Here is a 17,898-nt window from a genome sequence, read left to right on the forward strand (position 1 = left end):
CAGTCCCTTTATCTCGTGTCACAGACGACATACCTGATTGGAAGCACCACTGACCTTAGCCAGCAGAATCTCTGGAACATTCCTATGTGCTTTAAATGCCATTTGAATGCCCACTTTGGCATTAGCAGTGACCACTTCGGCATTAGCATGCACTGGTTACAAGGACCCTTCTTCCACGACATGTGGTTAAACGTCTTTTCTGTCTCTCAGAACTTCGCAGCTCAGAACGAGAGGTGTGATCTGTAGAGAACACTTCCAGCCCGACACAACACCTGCCCTGCACACTCGATGCCTCTCCACAGCGGGGTGCGGGTGTGATAACACGGTCCAGCCAAAGGTCACATGGGGGGGGCAGGTGAGGGGAAGAAAGCCCAGACCTGGAGGGACCATACTCCCGGCCCCTGTACACACAACTGATCTTGATAGCTCCAGAACCCGGCGCAGTCCCCTTCGTAGTAAACGCACACACAGCGACAGCCAGTTAAGGGAGCGCTTGGGGAGGATTTAATTACAGTGGAGAAGGATGCCTCTGGCTTAATGTGTTCGTAAAGACACTGGCTTTACCCCTCGTCTGCACAGGACAGCATGAGGCTGGAGCAGAAATTCACCCTCCTGTGCGTTCATCTGATGGAAAATGAGAGTCATAAAAGCACCTTCATCAGAGGGATGTTGTGAACATGAGTTGCGCTTATGCATGTGAACAGTGCTGGCCACTGGCTGTCATTGTCATCTTGGAAAGCAACCTTTGCAATGCCCAGGGGTGGCAAGGATGCCACCCTATAGGTGACAGGGCATTACTGGCCATTTGGGGCTCTGGAGGCTGCATCTGGTCCAGGAGATGCTATATTTCTGCTGTGCCTTCAGATCCCCTCTAGAGAAACCCGTTCAAATACACCAACAGTGAATCATTCAGGAGACAGCAGCTACGCTCTGTTTGCCCTAAGGACAGAACAAGGCAAGAAGAAGCAGGCTCACACTCCAGCAGCGGGGACTGTGTTTAGATAGTAGGAGGAACTGGCCGTCACTAAAGATTAACTTTAAAACCTAACTAATTTGAGCTAATTGGAGGGAAGTGAGTCTGAATCACTTAAAACTCTGAGTTAGACCCTATTTTTAAATGAAATATAGTTTTTTGCTTTCAAGCACTTACAGTGACTCAAACTAGGGCGCTTTAGTAAATGAATAAGAGTGATAATTAGCATCTTGTGTCTTTGGAGGGAAATGCAAGTGCTCGAGAAAATTTTTCTTTTAACAAAATGGGTAAAAGTAAGCTTCAGCCCAGCCCTGTCAAGTTATTCCAAATTTTGAATCTGCAGGGGCGCTACTAAACCCAGCACAGATTTAGGTGGCAGAGGGTGGTGGTGGATACTATTTGCCGAGCAGTCTTTGAAAATCAGGGCATTTGAGATGGTCCAGGCATAGAGAGCACAGGGCCGATGACCTCCCGAGTTCCCTTCAAGCTCCCTGCGTTTATTTGCCTTACGGCTTAGCTTTTTAAACATAAGGAGAATCCTCTAAGCCCCTGTGTCCTAGTCTTGTCATTTATTACCACCATGTGGCAACGCTAGGGTATGAGGCCAATAAATCACTTGGACGGGAAGTGACTACAGGCCGGATTAATTTCATTATCATCCTTAAGCAGATAGGTGTCTAGCATGGCCAATGTCTCCAGTGAAGACTGATGTTCTATCTCCCCTGACAGCCTTCCCCTCGCCTTGCAGATGGCTGTGGCGGTTCTTCGTTTTCCCTGCTCAAGTGGCTTGTCCTGCCTTTCCCTATCAGTGGCAGTGAGTGGCCACACCCCTTCCTTTGGCGTCTACCCCATGCCACACGGTTGCCAGGGGACGCTGAGAAGCCTGACCAGGGTGGCCCAGCTCTCCCCGCACAGCTGAGCAAGGCAAGCACATTAGTCAAGAGCACCAAAGGAGGGTGTCGGTGGCTGTGTTCCTTCCAAACTCGCAGAGACAAGTTGGCTACCCAGCCACAGGTAAAGAAGGAGAGGGCCGCAGGGCTGCAACCCTGACTTCAACTGATGCCACAGTAAGCCCCTCTCTATGCACTTCCGCCCGGGCGGCGCCCCCGACTCTACCCTCCTCCTATCCATTACATTCCCTCTGGAGCAGTGCTTCTCCAAGGGTGGCCCACCAACAGGGATACGTACTTTCAGAAAGTTCCCTAGAGATTTTTACAAACTCCAAAAGCTAAGACCAACAGCACTTGGCAAGATGATTCCCAGGTTGGAAAATCTGAGCTGCAGGAGGGTGAGCGTAGGAACAATCTGTTAATCCACAGCTTGTTCTGCTAGGTGCCCTCCAGCGAAGGCTGCAGGGGCAGCACTCACCTGGGTGTCACCCGAAGCACCTATCCCAAACTGGCTCCGAGACCCACTCAGGCAAAGAGCCCAAGGATGAGGTGTCCTTTGTTCCTGGCTGTTGTCCAGAAAGCCCTGCTCAAGGAGCAGTCTCAGCTTCTTTCTGGGTGAGGGGGAGCCTGGCAGGGTCCAAAGGCCCTCCTGGTACAGACACATCTCCCAGGGACTTTACAGTCAAGAAAGATAGGAAGTGCCTACTCTACAAGTGGCCTGGAAGCTGCTCCCTCTGTCTTCCCCATCTCTGGAAGAGCACCCACCCACATCTGCCCAGCCTCCCCGAGTGCCATTTTATTATACTATTTTTTGTGTGTAAGAAAGACCAGCTCTGAGCTAACATCTGATGCCAATCCTCTTTTGCTGAGGAAGACTGGCCCTGGGCTAACATCCGTGCCCATCTTCCTCTAGTTTATATGGGACGCTGCCACAGCATGGCTTGACAAGTGGTGCGTGGGTGCGCACCCGGGATCCAAACTAGTGAACCCCGGGCCACCGAAGCAGAGCACGCGCACTTAACCGCTGCGCCACAGGGCCGGCCCCCCCGAGTGCCATTTTGACCCCTCCCTCACTCCAGTATCCCTCCCATCTGCACGGCTTGTGGCGTCCATTTTCTGCCCATCTCTGAATCCATCTACTTGTCTCCATTTCCAGAGCCACTGCATCATTTCTGGTCACCATCATTCCTCACCTGAAATTCTTCTAATGCCAGCTTCTAACAGGTCTCTCTATTTCTGCACCTCTTATAGCTACGCTCCATGCACAGCCACAGTCATTTCCTGAGACACAAGTCTCCCCTGCTTAAGATCCTCCAATGGCTTCCCACCATTCTTGGGATAAAATTCAAACTCCTGGAGATGCCAACTGGACCTGCATGATCTGCCTCTCCCCTTCTTGCCTCCCTCCCCCACTTCTCTGGCCACCTTCTCTGAGAAGCTGCGGCGAATACTGCTTAAGCCATGGACCCCGCAATCCAACTACCTGGGTCCAGTGGCTCTGCCACTGATTAGCCATCCGTAAACCTCGCTGACCTAAGTAAGTGTACCCATCTACAAAGCGAGACATCACGGGACAGCTATAGGCTAGAACAAGCCAAAATAAAGAGAAATATGGAGGACAGCCCCTGGCACAGAGTTTGGGCTATTACAGCCTTATTATTATAAAGGCACAGAGTAAACCTTGGCTATTATTGGCTCTCACTGCCACCCCTACCCCTTGAGAAGTTTTAGCCAGTCTAAAAGTCATTCTGTGGAAGAATACTCATGCTCTCCCTTCCCTGTTGGGTGGGCTGGCACCCCACTCCTGGTTGAGTTCTCCTCATTCTTCAGGTCTCAGCTTAGTCGTAGCTTCCTCCAGGAAGCCTTCTCGGAAGCTCTGAGCCACAGCATTATAACTTTGCCTCATTATTCATTTCCTTGCCCCTTCTCCACCCTCTCCCTGGGGCTGTGACCTGGTCTTAGTTCACATCGCGCACGCATCCCCAGCTCTTAGCACATAGTGGATATTCAACAAAGATCTGGATAATGCTGCTGAATGACTCCCAGTGTCCCAGTGTGTCCAGGAACCTCCCTGCCTCCTCTCTGGATCTGTGGAGGCTTCTGGACACTCCTATCTCTGAGAGGTCACATGCCTCCCTCACCCACCTCAACGCTCACCCAGCATGCGGGTCAGGGGCCAAAGGAGGCATTGCTGAATACTGCAAACGGGAAATGCAGAACTGCTTTAGGAATAACGGACTCTACCCAGAAGGTTATGCCGTCTACTGTGAATGCTGCGGAGAGTACAGAGGCCGAGGACCCTCAGAGATTTTGTTCCATGTCAAGCTTCAATGGTCACTGTTCTAGAGCGTCGCTGAGGAACACGCTTCGAGAGACCAGAGAATCTTGTAAAGGTGAAGTTTCTGACCTGAGCTGCAGGATGGAGAGTGATGGGGCCACGTGAAAACCGAAGCCCTCGGAGAGGGGGCTCCGGGGGAGCCAGCAGACCACAAGAGACAGTAATTCACCGGCTCTTCCAAACCAGCAACTAAGGAAAACTTCTGCCCCAGAAACACACAGTCTACAAACTAGTCCAGAAAACGGGTGGGAGTCCTGTAATTTTTTACAGAATTCGCATGGTACTGGAGATTATCTAATCCAGTTAGGATTGGGGATGAGGAAGGAGACGTTGGTGGCTAAGCCTTGTTCTTACCTCGTAGTGGCCAATGGTATTTAGCTTGGTGATTCCATCTTCAAGAATCACAGAGGAACTGTCAATATCCAGAAGTTCTTTTGGTCGTGTGCCCACTTGAAGTTCTGAAAAAAAAAAGCATTTTTTTCTCTTTTAAAATTACAATGAGAAATCTTAAATGCTACCCTGTCACTTTTGCAAATATTATTTATAAATAGATAAAACTTAAGTGCTAAATATTTATTTGAATGTTTGGAGATACGTCAGCCAGACCGGTAGCCTGAGTTTTATTCTGTGTTTAGGGCTCTGACTTTTAAGACCACTTTTCCCTGATGCTTTGACTCTGAGGCTAAGCCTGGAAGTGAAGCCAAATGAAGACCAAATAACGCATCCTCAGAGGGACTGAGCTCTTCAGAAGAATCTAAAAGCAAATGGCGTGCTCACATGCGTGTGTGTGTGTGTTCACAAGCAGGTGCACTGTGAACTGTCTTCTGTAGGCCCCCGTGTGGGGGTGCACAGGGAGCTCCCTGCAAGGTGGGGGGCTAATATCCCAGCACCACAGGGTTAACTCCTTTACAGAGGATGCCAACTTGTGCCCTAGGGTCAGAATGTAGCCCACCGATGTGTGTTTTCTCTTTTTGTGAACCTGCACAATGTCTTACTTATTATTATTACTTTTTTATTTTTTGGCGCAGAAGATTGACCCTGTGCTAACATTTGTTGCCAATCTTCCTGTTTTTGCTGAAGAAGATTGGCCCTGAGCTAACATCTGTGCCCATCTTCCTCTATTTTGTACATGGGACGCCACCACAGCGTGGCTTGATGAGCAGTGCGTAGGTCCATGCTGGTGATCTGAACCCGCGAACCCCAGGCCGCCGAAGTGGAGCACGCAAACTTAACCACTACGCCACCAGGCCAGCCCTTACTTATTATTTTAATGTCAACTCAGCACCAACATTTAAAGATTGGAAGTTTGCACAAAAAAATTTGACCTTCTGATTTCTTTTTTAAAAAACTGGACCGTCTGGTAACACTGACCACACAGGCCTGCATGGCAACCATCAGCTGAAGCTAAGTGGCACTGAGCCCTTAGATGGCGTGTCTTTCCCCAATTAAGTCGGGCCCCACCATTTCCCACTGTCCTAGGCAGGCTGACACCTCTTCTTTATGATACTTCCTGCCCCTCTGAGCATCTGAGTCTGTGAGCCTCTGCTATAAAGAGGTCTGAGCATAGCTGCGTCTGGTATTGGATTTCAATACAATTTACGGCTGGTTTTAAGGCTTTGCCTTAGTTTTCTGAGTCCAGCCTTGGAGGTAGCTTGGAAGATCAGCAGACACACAGAAGCCTGACATGGCTGATATGCTGTGACCCCATTGACCATCAGACTACAACGTGAAGCTTCTGGTCTGCTCGTCCTGCTCCCTGCTTTCCTACACCAGGAGGCCAGGAACACCTGATAGGCGCAAACCCAGGAATGGTGTGCTGACATTACCACTGACTTGGCAGGACGGAGGCCTTTGGGCTGTTTTCCCTGTGGCCCTCGGCTCCGTGTACCCATCTCCACCGTTGTCAGAGCACTCCTTTGCGAGAGGTGGGCTCAGGGCAAGGAAGTTGATGGTCCTGGGTCATGTGACTGGTTCCTGGCTGGGGCTGCCCCTTTGACCCTGCTTCTAACCAGATGAGCTAAAATGGTCTTCAAGTGGGCAACAGTCCATCCAACAGGAGGAGGAAGGAGACGGAGGTGCAGGAGAGCTGCCTTAGCGCCCTGCTTTCTGTGAAGCCAGGTAGTTGCTACACATTTGCATGATTTCACTCAAATCAGCCAGACCCTGCCCCCAGGCTCCTCTCAATGGCCTTTTAGCAGGAGGTTTGACTTGCAGGGCCAGGCGGCATGATTTTAATTGCCTGCCTAGTCCAGGCTACAACTGTACACACAGGGGAGATGAACCTTGTTACGCTGTCTGTCACCGCTGTGATGTTACCCTTCTTTCCTGTCCTGTTATCTGCTATAAAATCCCACAACCGTCTCCTGGGAGGACTGCGTGGAGCTCAACTTTAAAATGCTGATGAACATTGGAGTGAAGTGGAGCCCTGTTAGCTGGCTCACGCATATGCTCTCCCTTGCAGCCTACCAATAGAGCCCGCAAATGAATTCACAGCAGATGCCGCTTCACGTTGGGGGGAGATTGGAGAATATACTTAATGCAGGAGGCGATTAGCGGAGAGGAAGATGACCTTTCCAGCATGTCGGAGTTAACACCCAGAGTCTGAGCCACCCACTAATGACACACTCGGTATCACAACAAACAAATCAAATGCCAATGTGAAATGCAACACATACAGAAGGCAAGGGGTTTACACCTTTTTGTACTTCTTGATGCAAGGTGAATCCATTCGGCCTCAGGGTTAGCAATCTCATGAATCTGATTTACAAACATAATATTTAAAAAAACAGCATCTCTGAAGGCTTATGCTTCCCAGGAAGAATCATGATGCTCATGGGAGAGCAATGCGGTCTCTTGGCCCCTAGACATGCACTATAAGGTCTAGAAGGCGATGTAAGCTTCACCAAATAGAAGCTTACATACTTGGGGCAGGCAGGGAGGGAGAGTACGTAGGAGGGATGCTCATCGGGGATTGGGACAAAATAGCTCCCGCATCGCCTTACCAAGACCAATTTCATTCAGCTGAAGTCCATAAGGAGAGCCATTTTTGCTTAGGAATGCTTGGAAAATCTTTTCTTTGGCTTGGCCTATGGTATCACAATCAAGAACATTGACTGAAATATTCCGACAGACATCTGTGCTCTCATTTTCTGGGATGTTTTCAAAGACGACGTTTAATGCCTGCAAGAATACAAGCGGGTTTCCAAGTCTATTAGATAATTGCAATCTGAAAGGCATTCATAAAAGACACAAACCTTGGCGGGTCCTACTAATACCGCTGACAGCACATTAGCAAACAGCGTATCGCATTATACTACTTTCATCTTTCTTACATAATCCATTCTTTTCAGGGATAATGGAAAGGAAAACAGAAAGTTAAAACTCTCACTATAGAGCAAGCATTGAGTAAATACATCTGAGGGTAAAATATATATATATACACACATAAATATTCTAAAAATGGCGATTTCTAATTTCATCCTCCAAAAAAAAATGGAAAGGTTCCACAGTAGATGAGGGCAGACTGGCGATTATCTTTTTTATTAATAGGACCACAGAGTCCCAGAAGTGAAGTTCCAGGTGACAGCAAAGGTTACGAGGTCCCTGTATTGATCACGCCAAAGAGGTCACTTTTTTTTTTTTTTCAATTTTTTTTTTTTTTTTTGTGAGGAGATCAGCCCTGAGCTAACATCCGCCAATCTTCCTCTTTTTTTTTTTTTTTTTTTTCCCCGCTGAGGAAGACGGCCCTGGGCTAACATCGGTGCCCATCTTCCTCCACTTTATATGGGACGCCGCCACAGCATGGCTTACCAAGCAGTGCGTCGGTGCGCGCCCGGGATCCGAACCAGCGAACCCCGGGCCGCCGCAGCGGAGCGCGCGCACTTAACCGCTTGCGCCACCGGGCCGGCCCCCAAAGAGGTCACTTTTTAATGTGCAGCATTAATTACGGTAACATTTATCTCTCCCTCCACTTTCAACATCTTCAGTCAGACAGTTTCCAAAGCCCTCATTAAAACCCCGGGATCCCCACCCTATACTATTATTCCTGCATTAATTACTTTACATTTCAGCGCCATGACTTAACGTTTTGTCAGTTAACATTCTCCCAGCGCAGCAAAACCTCAGAATCACATTATGGGGAAGTAAGGCCTCCGTGGATGTATGAAAACACAGAACTAGAGAACATTTCAAAATGAATTTAAAAGCAATTTCAGGTTTACTTTGTCTAAAAATAAACAGATCAAAAACAACAAAGTTTACCTATGTGGATCCTCGGGGGAACCGATTCAGGGAAGTGTGGAGAGTATTTTGTAATCAGCATAACGTACAGGCTAGTCTAAGGCACCCTGGTAATCATGGGGGGGCCCTGAGTGTGGTGTGAAATGCACAGTTATTTAACGTTTTTGAGCCTGGCTGTGATGAGAGAATGTAAAATGACTAACTAAGGGAAATAAAAAAAAAGAAAACACAAATAATGTGGAGAATGAGGATCCTTAGGGTTAACTCAACTTTAAAATGGGTCTAATAACAGTACCTGCCTTCTAACATTGTCATGGAGATTAAATGAGATAATGCATGTCACAGGCTTCGCACAAGGCCAGGCTGCTGGGAAGGGCTCAGTGATGGTGATGATGATGATGATGATGATGATGACAGTAATAATAATAGCAGTAAGTTATTTCATATAACTTATCACAATTATTATTGTTAGTATTAATACGGCTTCATGTGGCAACAGAGACTCAGCGGCGTTGAGCAGCTAGGACTCTGACTCCACGCTCAGCACCTCTACCAGAGTGAGGAGCACGCTGCCGGCAAGCAGAACAGGGCAGAACATCACTCTGGGCTCAGACTCCTGGGTTTGTCCCAGCACACCACTAACCAGCTAAATAACCTCTCTGTGTCTCAGTTTTCTCAGCTGCAAAGTGGGAATAACAACAGTACCTGCCTCCTGGGGTTCCTGTGTGATGAGCTGAACTAACCACATAGCACCGAGAAGACAGTGCGGCTCATGAGCGCTTCGGAGACATGACTTAACAAACCACTGACACAGCAAAGGGGCTTCTGAAACTCGGGGAGGGTTCTCAGTGGCATGTCTTCTTTTAACTGCCTTTACATCGTGCCCCTACAATGCTGTTTACAATTATGCAACAGTCACTGTGGTCCGGGCCTAACCAAATGATTAAAACTGTGAATCAGTGGAGTCAGAACTCTGAGGTTAGGCGGTGATGTCAGTCTGGCCTGAGAGTCTTCTTCCTGGGACAGAGAGTGGCTCCCCTGCACACTTGTGTTCCGGGCGGGTCACCCACCAGAAGGGCTGCAGCATGCCTCTGCTCACAGACCCGGACACACTGGACGGAAGAGGAGGCAGGGAGCGCTGGCCGAGGAGGGCAGCTGCTGGGTGGACTGTGCAGACGGAACCCACGTGGCGAAGCCTCAGGCCAGAGTCCTCGGCCTCTCCTCCCTTTTCCAGCGACATTTATTGACATCCTGCCAAAAGCATTTCAAGACTTACTTCTTTTAATCTTCCCAACATCCTGGTGAAGGAGGCTGTATTATTATCATCCCCCTTTTAGAGTGAGGAAACTGAGGCACCGAGAGGCCAAATAATTTGCTCCAGGGACACAGTTCATAAGTGGCAGAGCCAGGAGTTGGCACCATGAACCACTCAGCTACGGGGTCCCTCCTCCTACCACCCTGGCCCTCCCTCAGTCCTCCGAGTCCCACCTACAGCCCAGGAACCCTCGGGACCTCCAGAAACCCTGTCGTAGATCAGGCTGCAAGTGAAGTCCTAAGCTAGACTCCCAGCACAAATGGGGCTCTGGAGGGTTCTCCAAATGCTAGAACTGCCTCCTCTGGTCTGCACAGACGTACCCGTGTCTCCCCATATTTCCCTTCGAGGTGGTCTCTTCACGGTGGGAGTACTGGTGGTTAAGCTATTTCATAGGCTTCCAAAGATAAAGACGCACGGAAAGCATCTTTTAATCAGAGTTCCCACGATCCCAGCTTGTGTAATACTTTCATAGCTATTTGTGAAATAACATTCTGTGACTACCTAAAGGGCACCATTGTCTTTAACAAAAAGACCTCTTTATAGGCAATAAATGTTCTCCTTAAAAACATAACCACAGGGGAAAAAAAACTTAACTGGATGTAAAATAATGTAAATCTGCCACTGCCTCCACAGCTAAATGGGTGGAAAAAAGGTAAAATGGCATTTTATAGAGTCCACGGGGAATTCTGAGAGTAAATCCAGACACAAATTGATTTGTGTTCATTTTTTATGCTGCTAACACTTAGTGCTCCAACAGCAGTTTCCTAAAGCCCAAGTGTAATGCTGCTTCTCGGGGTCGGCCCTGCCTCTCGACCCCACCCCGGGCTCAGAAAACACTCACTGGGCCTCTGTCTCCCTCCGGGAAGATCCAACAGGGAAGCGCCATCACTCCCCTTCAAAACCCATTGAACCAGAGTCGTCCAACCTGTGCCCTGCTCAGCGTGAAGGGCTAGGGTGTGAGAGAGACCTTAAGACATAGGCCTTGTTCTCAGATAATTCCCAGTGCATGTGGAAAAAGGAGGCGTCCCCTGTCAAACAACATCCAGCACCAGGTGCAACTCTGTCACCCTCCGCAAGTGTTCACAGAGAATTCGGGAGTGGAGGACAGGCGGGCTGAGGGCCCGAGCCCTGAGCTGTGGGAGTGTGCGCAAGTCATCTAACTTCTCTGAGCCTTAAAATCCTCATTGTCCCTATCTCAAAGGAGTGACAGGATCACTAAACAACGACATGTAATAACAGCAAATTAAGGAGTGCTTCCTGTGTGCCAAGCTCTGTGGTGAATGATGTGCGTGTGTGTATTAGTACATATACATTAATCTCAGACACGACCCTATGACATAGATTCCACTATTATTCCCATTTGACAGATGAGAAACTGAGGCATAGAGAGGTTAAGTAAATTGCACAAGATCATCCAGCAAGAAAACGGTAGAAGCAGGCACTCTAGCTCTGTGTTCTTAAACACTTAGGGCTCCTATCTTTCAAAATCTGAAAATGTTTTGTAAACTGAGGTCCAAATCTATGGGATGGCGATTAATTTTCAATACCCACAAACAGGTGAAGTGCTCTAAACTGTACACTAGTCTCTTCCTCCAAAATCTACCCCTCTGTTAAGAGGAACTGCCCTGGCTCTCCCTATGTCCTTGGCATGAAAGTGTCAGCAAAGCTGGGGCACCAGATGTGGTTGGTTGTCCAATCAACAGTCATCACCCCTCCTCGTGTGCTAACAGAAGCCAAGTATGGATAGCAGTGGGCCCAGCCTAGGTTAGGAATCACAACCGGTAGCAATTCCCTTCGTCTCGTAGACCAGGGACTGGTCATGTAACCCTGTTCTGGCCACTGAGACAAAAAGGGAAAGGATTTCTAATATAAAAAAAGGGGAGAGCAGTGCTTGGAGCAGTGGCAGCTGTTTTGTGGCTAGGAGGGAGGGACAAAAGGAACATGGAGATGGTGACCCGGAGCCCTACCACTGCTGAGTGGATTGACCAGCCTTGGGGCTACTTACCCCCAGACTTTCTGCTCTAGGATGCAACTCCACGCCCTTACTATTTCAGGCACCATTAGTCAGATTTTCTCTTACATACAGAGTGAACCTAAACTGACAGAGCTTGATGCTGCAGTAGATAAATTCATTCCCTGACATCCATCTACTTTGCATCTATTGTGTTAGGCATTGCAGACGACACAAAGTAGAATCTGGCACTGATCTCGCCTGGGAAGTCTCTGAAGACTGGTACAACAACTGTGGGATACACACAACAAATTCTAATGCCAGGTAGAAAATAGTACGTATAGATGGAGTGCTTTAGAGTTTCAGAGAGCTATTACCTCTCTGAGGTAATAACTTGGAGGAGGGTTTTCAAAGGAAGAGAAATCAGGGAAGGCTGCATGGAGGAAGGGGCATTTAAATTGGGTCTGGAAAGGAGCTGCATGTGCAGCAGTACATGAGGAGGCCTCTAGACCATGGAGATACTTGGTTTCAATTCTAATCAGATTGGTGAGCAACAAGCTTTAATGTTTTACTCAGGCTTCTAGGTCAGGAAGTCTAGATAAAGAATCCCACTTCCTTTGGGTAGAATGGGGGTTAGAGGACTTGAAGAACCATGCTTGCCTTTCCAAAACCACTGCCTGCCATCTGAGAGAGAAGCCCTGGACTATTTATAAAAACAAAAGCTGAAGACGAGAATACGCGTCAGGTGTCTCATAACAACAGCCAGGGAATCTGGGAATCGTCTTAAACGCTTTGCTAACTCATTTAGTCCTCACAACTGCTCTAGAAAGCGGGCACTGGTATTAGCCTCATCTGACAGATGACGAAACCAAGACACAGAGAGGTTCAGAAATGTGTCCAAGCCCATAGAGCTGGTGAGGGTCATGACTAGGATGTGTCCACACCCTTAACTGCAAAGCCAAAGGCCAGTCGAGGTGATAAAGTTCCAGACGGCAGTCCCACTCTGCCTGCGGGTCTCAATCCATGCTGTCAGAGCGGACAGCGTGAACACAGCCTGGCAGAGATGGATCGACCTCCTTACCTTGGCTTGGCATGGCACCCATGGAACCCACTCAATCTGGAGCACCCTGTGGCTCACGCACCACCCACAGGCATTTTCATGGAGCTCATGTTCACCCAGAATAAAGACGACCTCTGCCAGCCTCTGCTGCAACTGGGTATGGCCATGTGATGAAGTTCTGGCCAATGAGATGAAGCAGATATGTTAAGTGGCAGCCTCTGGGAAACTTCCTTAAAAGACAGCTGGTGACCATCTGTCCCCTTTTCTACAGCCCTGCTTATGTCCTGCTGGCTGGAATGTGGAAGGAGGCTGGGGGAGCAAACACAGACCATGAGGTGACCTGAGGACAAGAGAGAAGGAGTTCAGGTCTGCGAGGACATCCCAGTGCTGGACTGTCCACCCCAGGACTTCACGTGGGAGAGAAAGAAACTTCTCTGTTGCTCAAGCCACATGTAGCTTGGGTCTCTGTTCCCTGCAGGGGAATAGCATCCTAATGGATTTGGGAATACGCCTGTCACCAAGAAGGGTTATGAGAAGGCAAGGCTATCTGGAAGACACATGGCCCAGAACCCAGAGAAAGGACCAGACTGGACGGACTTGGTCCTTTGCAGCATGTCACAACCCAGCCCCTTTAGGCAGCTGGTTGTTCAGGTTTGTCACTGTGCCGTCCGGTTCACCTCTGTCCAGGGGGATGCTGTCTGCCACAGGCTGTAAACGCCCACATAGAGGAGGTAACGGGGTAACGTTTTCAATAGTAACATAAGCACACAAGCATTTAAGACAAGCTTTTAATGACGATGGATTCAGCTAATCAACTCTCTACATCACCCATCATCAATAAATAACCAACTGAAAACAATGGTGAGGGGGTGCTTTCTGCTTAGTAGACCTTACAGTTGACAAGAAAAACAGCTCAGACAAGAAAATCTATGATAAATAAATAATGAGCACGTCCTCTGTGCCAGGCCTGATGGCTAGACATCTGACGTATATTATTTTTTGACCTCATAACAAATATACAAGGTTAGGGTTTATGATCACCTGTCTATAGATGAGGAAACAGGTTTAGAGAGGTTGAGTGACTTGCCCAAGGTCACACAGCCAGTTAGCAAAGTGTCTGAGCCTGGATTTACACCCAAGACTGTCAGACTCCAAACCCCAGCCCTTCTGCATTAAGCTACGCCACCTGGACACACAGCCACATTCCTGCTCCACTGTCCCTTCACATGACTTGGAAGTTGCAGAAAAAATAAGGCTGTGAGAGGTTAGGAGGATGAATGAATAGTAGGGGAAGAAAAATTCTTCCACACTTGGGCGGCAAAAGGATGATCCAGCTACCTCATTAACTCCTCAACCACATTCCTGGCTAATGAGGGCGGGGATGTTGCCGCATCCTTTCTGTAATACCGTGTAATACCTAGAAAGTAATTTTAGAAGAATTTGTTACAAACCAGCAACTTAATCATAAAAGGACTTAGGCCAATAATAGCTTTCATTAAATAAAACCTATAAAATATATTTCTAATTTCATTTTGGAGGCAAATTAAGGTCAAGAGAAAAGTCTGGTTCTTACACCAAAGTGAATTAAAGAGAGAGAGAGAAAGAGAGAGAGAGAGAGAGAGGAGAAAACCACTTCTAGAAGTTCAGCAGAAGCAGCATGAGCCCAGAGTCAGAAGTGTCAGTCTCGGAAAAGCTTCTGAATTGAGGTTGTCCTCAAGCTGGAGTTGGCGGCCCGGGGACATATCCCCAGACGCGCGCCTCTAACGCTGCCCTTGCCTGCCCGACCTCCCCTCTCCATCCTGCTTTTCCTTTCCCCACCAAAGACCAAGAGCCCAAAGCCTCCTGGATCAAGCTATTTTGCCCCCTCTAATAGAATAATGAGAATAATGAAGGCCTTCTCCATTTTGAAGAAAAAAATTAAGTTAGTCAAGAGAATTTCCTTAAATTTCTCTCACAAATTTTTCTAGCATTTGCTAACATTTGTTCATGCTAGAATCAAGTGAGAAACTGTCTGATTTAGCCCCAAATGATTGATTTCAGTATTTTAGGTTTAATATGAGTATTTTACAGATTTTTCTGTTTTTTGGCAAAGCACCCCATGAGTTTCAGATTTAAGTAGAGTGTGAGGCATTTCCATTGCTGTGTCCCCAGAAGGAGAGGAAAGAGGCCAAGGCTTTTGGGGTTAGTGGGAGGCCAGATTCTAGTTCTATTTCTTGATTATGCCAAGCTCTAGAATGAGGGTGGTCAACCTTTCTGTAAAAGGCCAGACAGTAAATATTTAAGACTTTACGGCCTGTACAGTCTCTGTTACAACTCCTCAACTCTGCAGTTGTAGCAGAAAAACAGCCATAGAAACAGCAAATGAATGGGCATGGCTCTGTTCCAATAAAACTTTATTCGTAACGATAGGCAGCAGGGCCACACTGGCCTCACAGGCTGCTCTGTGCAGACCCTCTTCTGGATAACAGTAACTTCAAACGGAATGCTGACTTTCACAATGCCAGAAAAGAAGAATCTAAAAAAGGCCTTTTCTCTCCACCGTGATTTGCTATAAAAGGTACCAGTCTCTGAGGGTATAAATAAGTATAAATAAGGATCCTTAACAATGAAATAATAGAGTCACATTTGAGCCATAAAGAAGAAAATTAAATACTTTTGTATTTAGATAACTAAATTATCTTCTAATCCCAAGATTATGGGCCAGAGAAGAAAGGATACAAAGAGTAAAGTCATTTAAAGTACTCAGTGAATGTTAATTTTTCATTTTCCACTGCTTGCCATCAACTAGGGAATGACTTACCTAAAATGATTATAAAAAATAGTTTCACTTCTTTGATCGGGAAGCTCAGAACCGTAACTCTGAAGTTAGTAATGGTTTCAGTATGACTGCGAGTCATAATGGAAATGATTTGCACCACGGTAGAGAGAAAAAGGAAAAAAAAGCTCAAGACTTGTTACTCAACTTCACTGTTTCTCCACAAATGCTGGGAGTATTAAAAACAAGATTGCTGAAGTACAAACATCAGGATTTAATGAACGATGGAAAGGAACTGAGGTAACAGAGAATGACTTAATCGGGATGGTGGGTTGTTTAATTACGGGGATAATGGATCTTCTGAAAGGGCAAGATAAATGGAACAGAGGGAGCTGGTGAGGAATGTAGAGACCCGCGGTGTTAAAGGAAGCACGTGGACAAGAAACTCTTGCTAGAGATAGCAAGGGCTCTGTTATATATGAAATATTTCACTAAACATGACTGTCCCCCAAATGGAAGCTACTAGGGGAAAAAAGACAGACTGGTGTGGGCTGGCATAAACCTTCAATAAATCACAGTGGAGGCATTAAGATTCCCGCAGACGTGTATCTGTGCTTTTTCAAGAATTTCTAATAATCTTAACATCTTTCTCAGAGATATGAGAATGAGGACAATAAGATGTGTTTGTCGGAACCCTGTTTCCCAGGGTGCCAAGATGCTATCTCTCAGAAACAGCAGATTGGCAGGCTCATTTCCTGGTTTTAAGAGTTCAAAAGACCATTTCTTGCTTAACTTTGATTACAAGTCAAACTTCTCTTGCTAATTCAGCATACTTGCTACAAGTTGTTGGGTTTTCTCATTTCCTCCAAAAGTGAAGCAAACGTCCTTTTCTCCATGTGGTACCCTTTCCCGGATCTGAAATCCTCAAACCTTCACTTGCATCTCTGATGTTTCAGGCGATCTGCTCTGAAACCATTTTCTCAACACAGCGCACGCTGAGGGAGGGCCTTGAGATTCTCCAGTGCCAAAACTGAACGTGCCTAAAATTTTGCAAAGGAGGAAAAAACCACAGAGTGATAGGGCTTATTCCTCTTCTAGCTGTCAAAGCTGAATCCCTGGATATTAGAGGAAGACAAGAGTCCTGTGTGTACAAACTCTTCACTGATGCTGACATTTGGGAGGACAATAACGTTAGAGCAGACTGCCTCATTGAGCACCAAGCCTGCAATGCCTTCACAGAGAAGGATGGTTTCTTAGGATACCGGAGTAAGTGTGACTCTACGGGGCTTTACTTAAATGTGAGGAAAGACAGAGGAATTTTCCTCCCAGGATGCACCAAACAAAGAATTACTTCCCAGAGCCCATTTGTTAGTATAATGATTTCATGTGTAAGAAATTGGCAAAATATCTTTATGTTCTAGAAAACACCCCACACCTCAGGGAGAACATATCCTAATCTTAGAGGTGTGAAACCTAACTTTTAGGTTGTTATATGAGGTGCTGTGTTTCTGAGCATTTTGCCAAACAGGAGTTTGGGGCCTCTTTTTAGATGTGTCCCTGCCATGGCACCCGGCTGTCATTTCAAGTTGCTCATGTGGCTGCCCTTGATTTTTTTTCTTTGACTTTTCTTTCCTTGAAAGAATTTACACACACAGAATGAGTGTGTTCACCACGCCTTCGTTTTCAATTACATAAACCACCTCAGGCAAGCGGAGAAAGTCACGACTTCAAACCACGGTGCACAGGCCTGGGGGGAGGAGTAAAGTGAGAAACAGTGGAGGAGGGAGACGAGAGGAAGGAAGAAAACTTAAAATGTAAGGCTGAGGGAACTTGCGTGAAAAGAAATGAAAAACCTGAAATTTTTTATATAGACCTTCTGTGAACATTTTGTCACAGACGCACAGATCAGATCACGTGCCTTCTCTAGAGCTTCTAGTAAACCATCCACCAGGAAAGACATGTTGGGACAGGTCCAATAAACGCATTAAAAATCATTTTTAAAGGCAAGGCCCCTAGAAACAAGCGGCCCAGCCCTTTTCCAGTCTCTACTAGCAAATCCATATTTGAAAAGGAAGATTTACGTGGGGATTGCTAAAATCATAATTTTCCATTAGTCTTTTCCCCAGGGGCTGCAAAGGAAAAAAGAATCCAAGAGTTGACATGAATTTCTTCAACATGAAGAAACATTTTGATGATGAGTTGAGTGTTAACAAATCAGAAACACATGGTCTTAATTGACTGTGAAATAATGTTTCAAAATGAAAGGGAGAAAAAGCGTTCAGATGTAAAGTATTAAAAAGGATGCAAACCTCAAAAGTTGCTGCAGACCTCTGACTTCTTCCCTGCCCCCAATCCCGGCTGCTCCTCTCCTCTCCTT

At 46.9% G+C, this 17,898-nt stretch overlaps 1 protein-coding gene across 3 annotated transcripts in view; it reads right to left on the reverse strand.

The window, feature by feature from the left end:
- The window catches only part of PLXNC1 (plexin C1), a 147,237-nt gene that overhangs the window by 19,201 nt on the left and 110,138 nt on the right, over nt 1-17,898 (reverse strand). For all 3 annotated transcript variants that reach the window (XM_058568651.1, XM_058568650.1, XM_058568649.1), the window contains exons 22-23: nt 7,204-7,381; nt 4,556-4,659 (exon numbers count right to left, since the gene is read on the reverse strand). In XM_058568651.1, coding sequence (XP_058424634.1) covers nt 4,556-4,659; nt 7,204-7,381 — 282 coding nt within the window. The remainder of the gene's footprint in view (nt 1-4,555; nt 4,660-7,203; nt 7,382-17,898) is intronic.

The sequence above is a fragment of the Diceros bicornis genome, chromosome 25, assembly GCF_020826845.1.
Source record: "Diceros bicornis minor isolate mBicDic1 chromosome 25, mDicBic1.mat.cur, whole genome shotgun sequence".
Classification (NCBI taxonomy): Eukaryota; Metazoa; Chordata; class Mammalia; order Perissodactyla; family Rhinocerotidae; genus Diceros; species Diceros bicornis.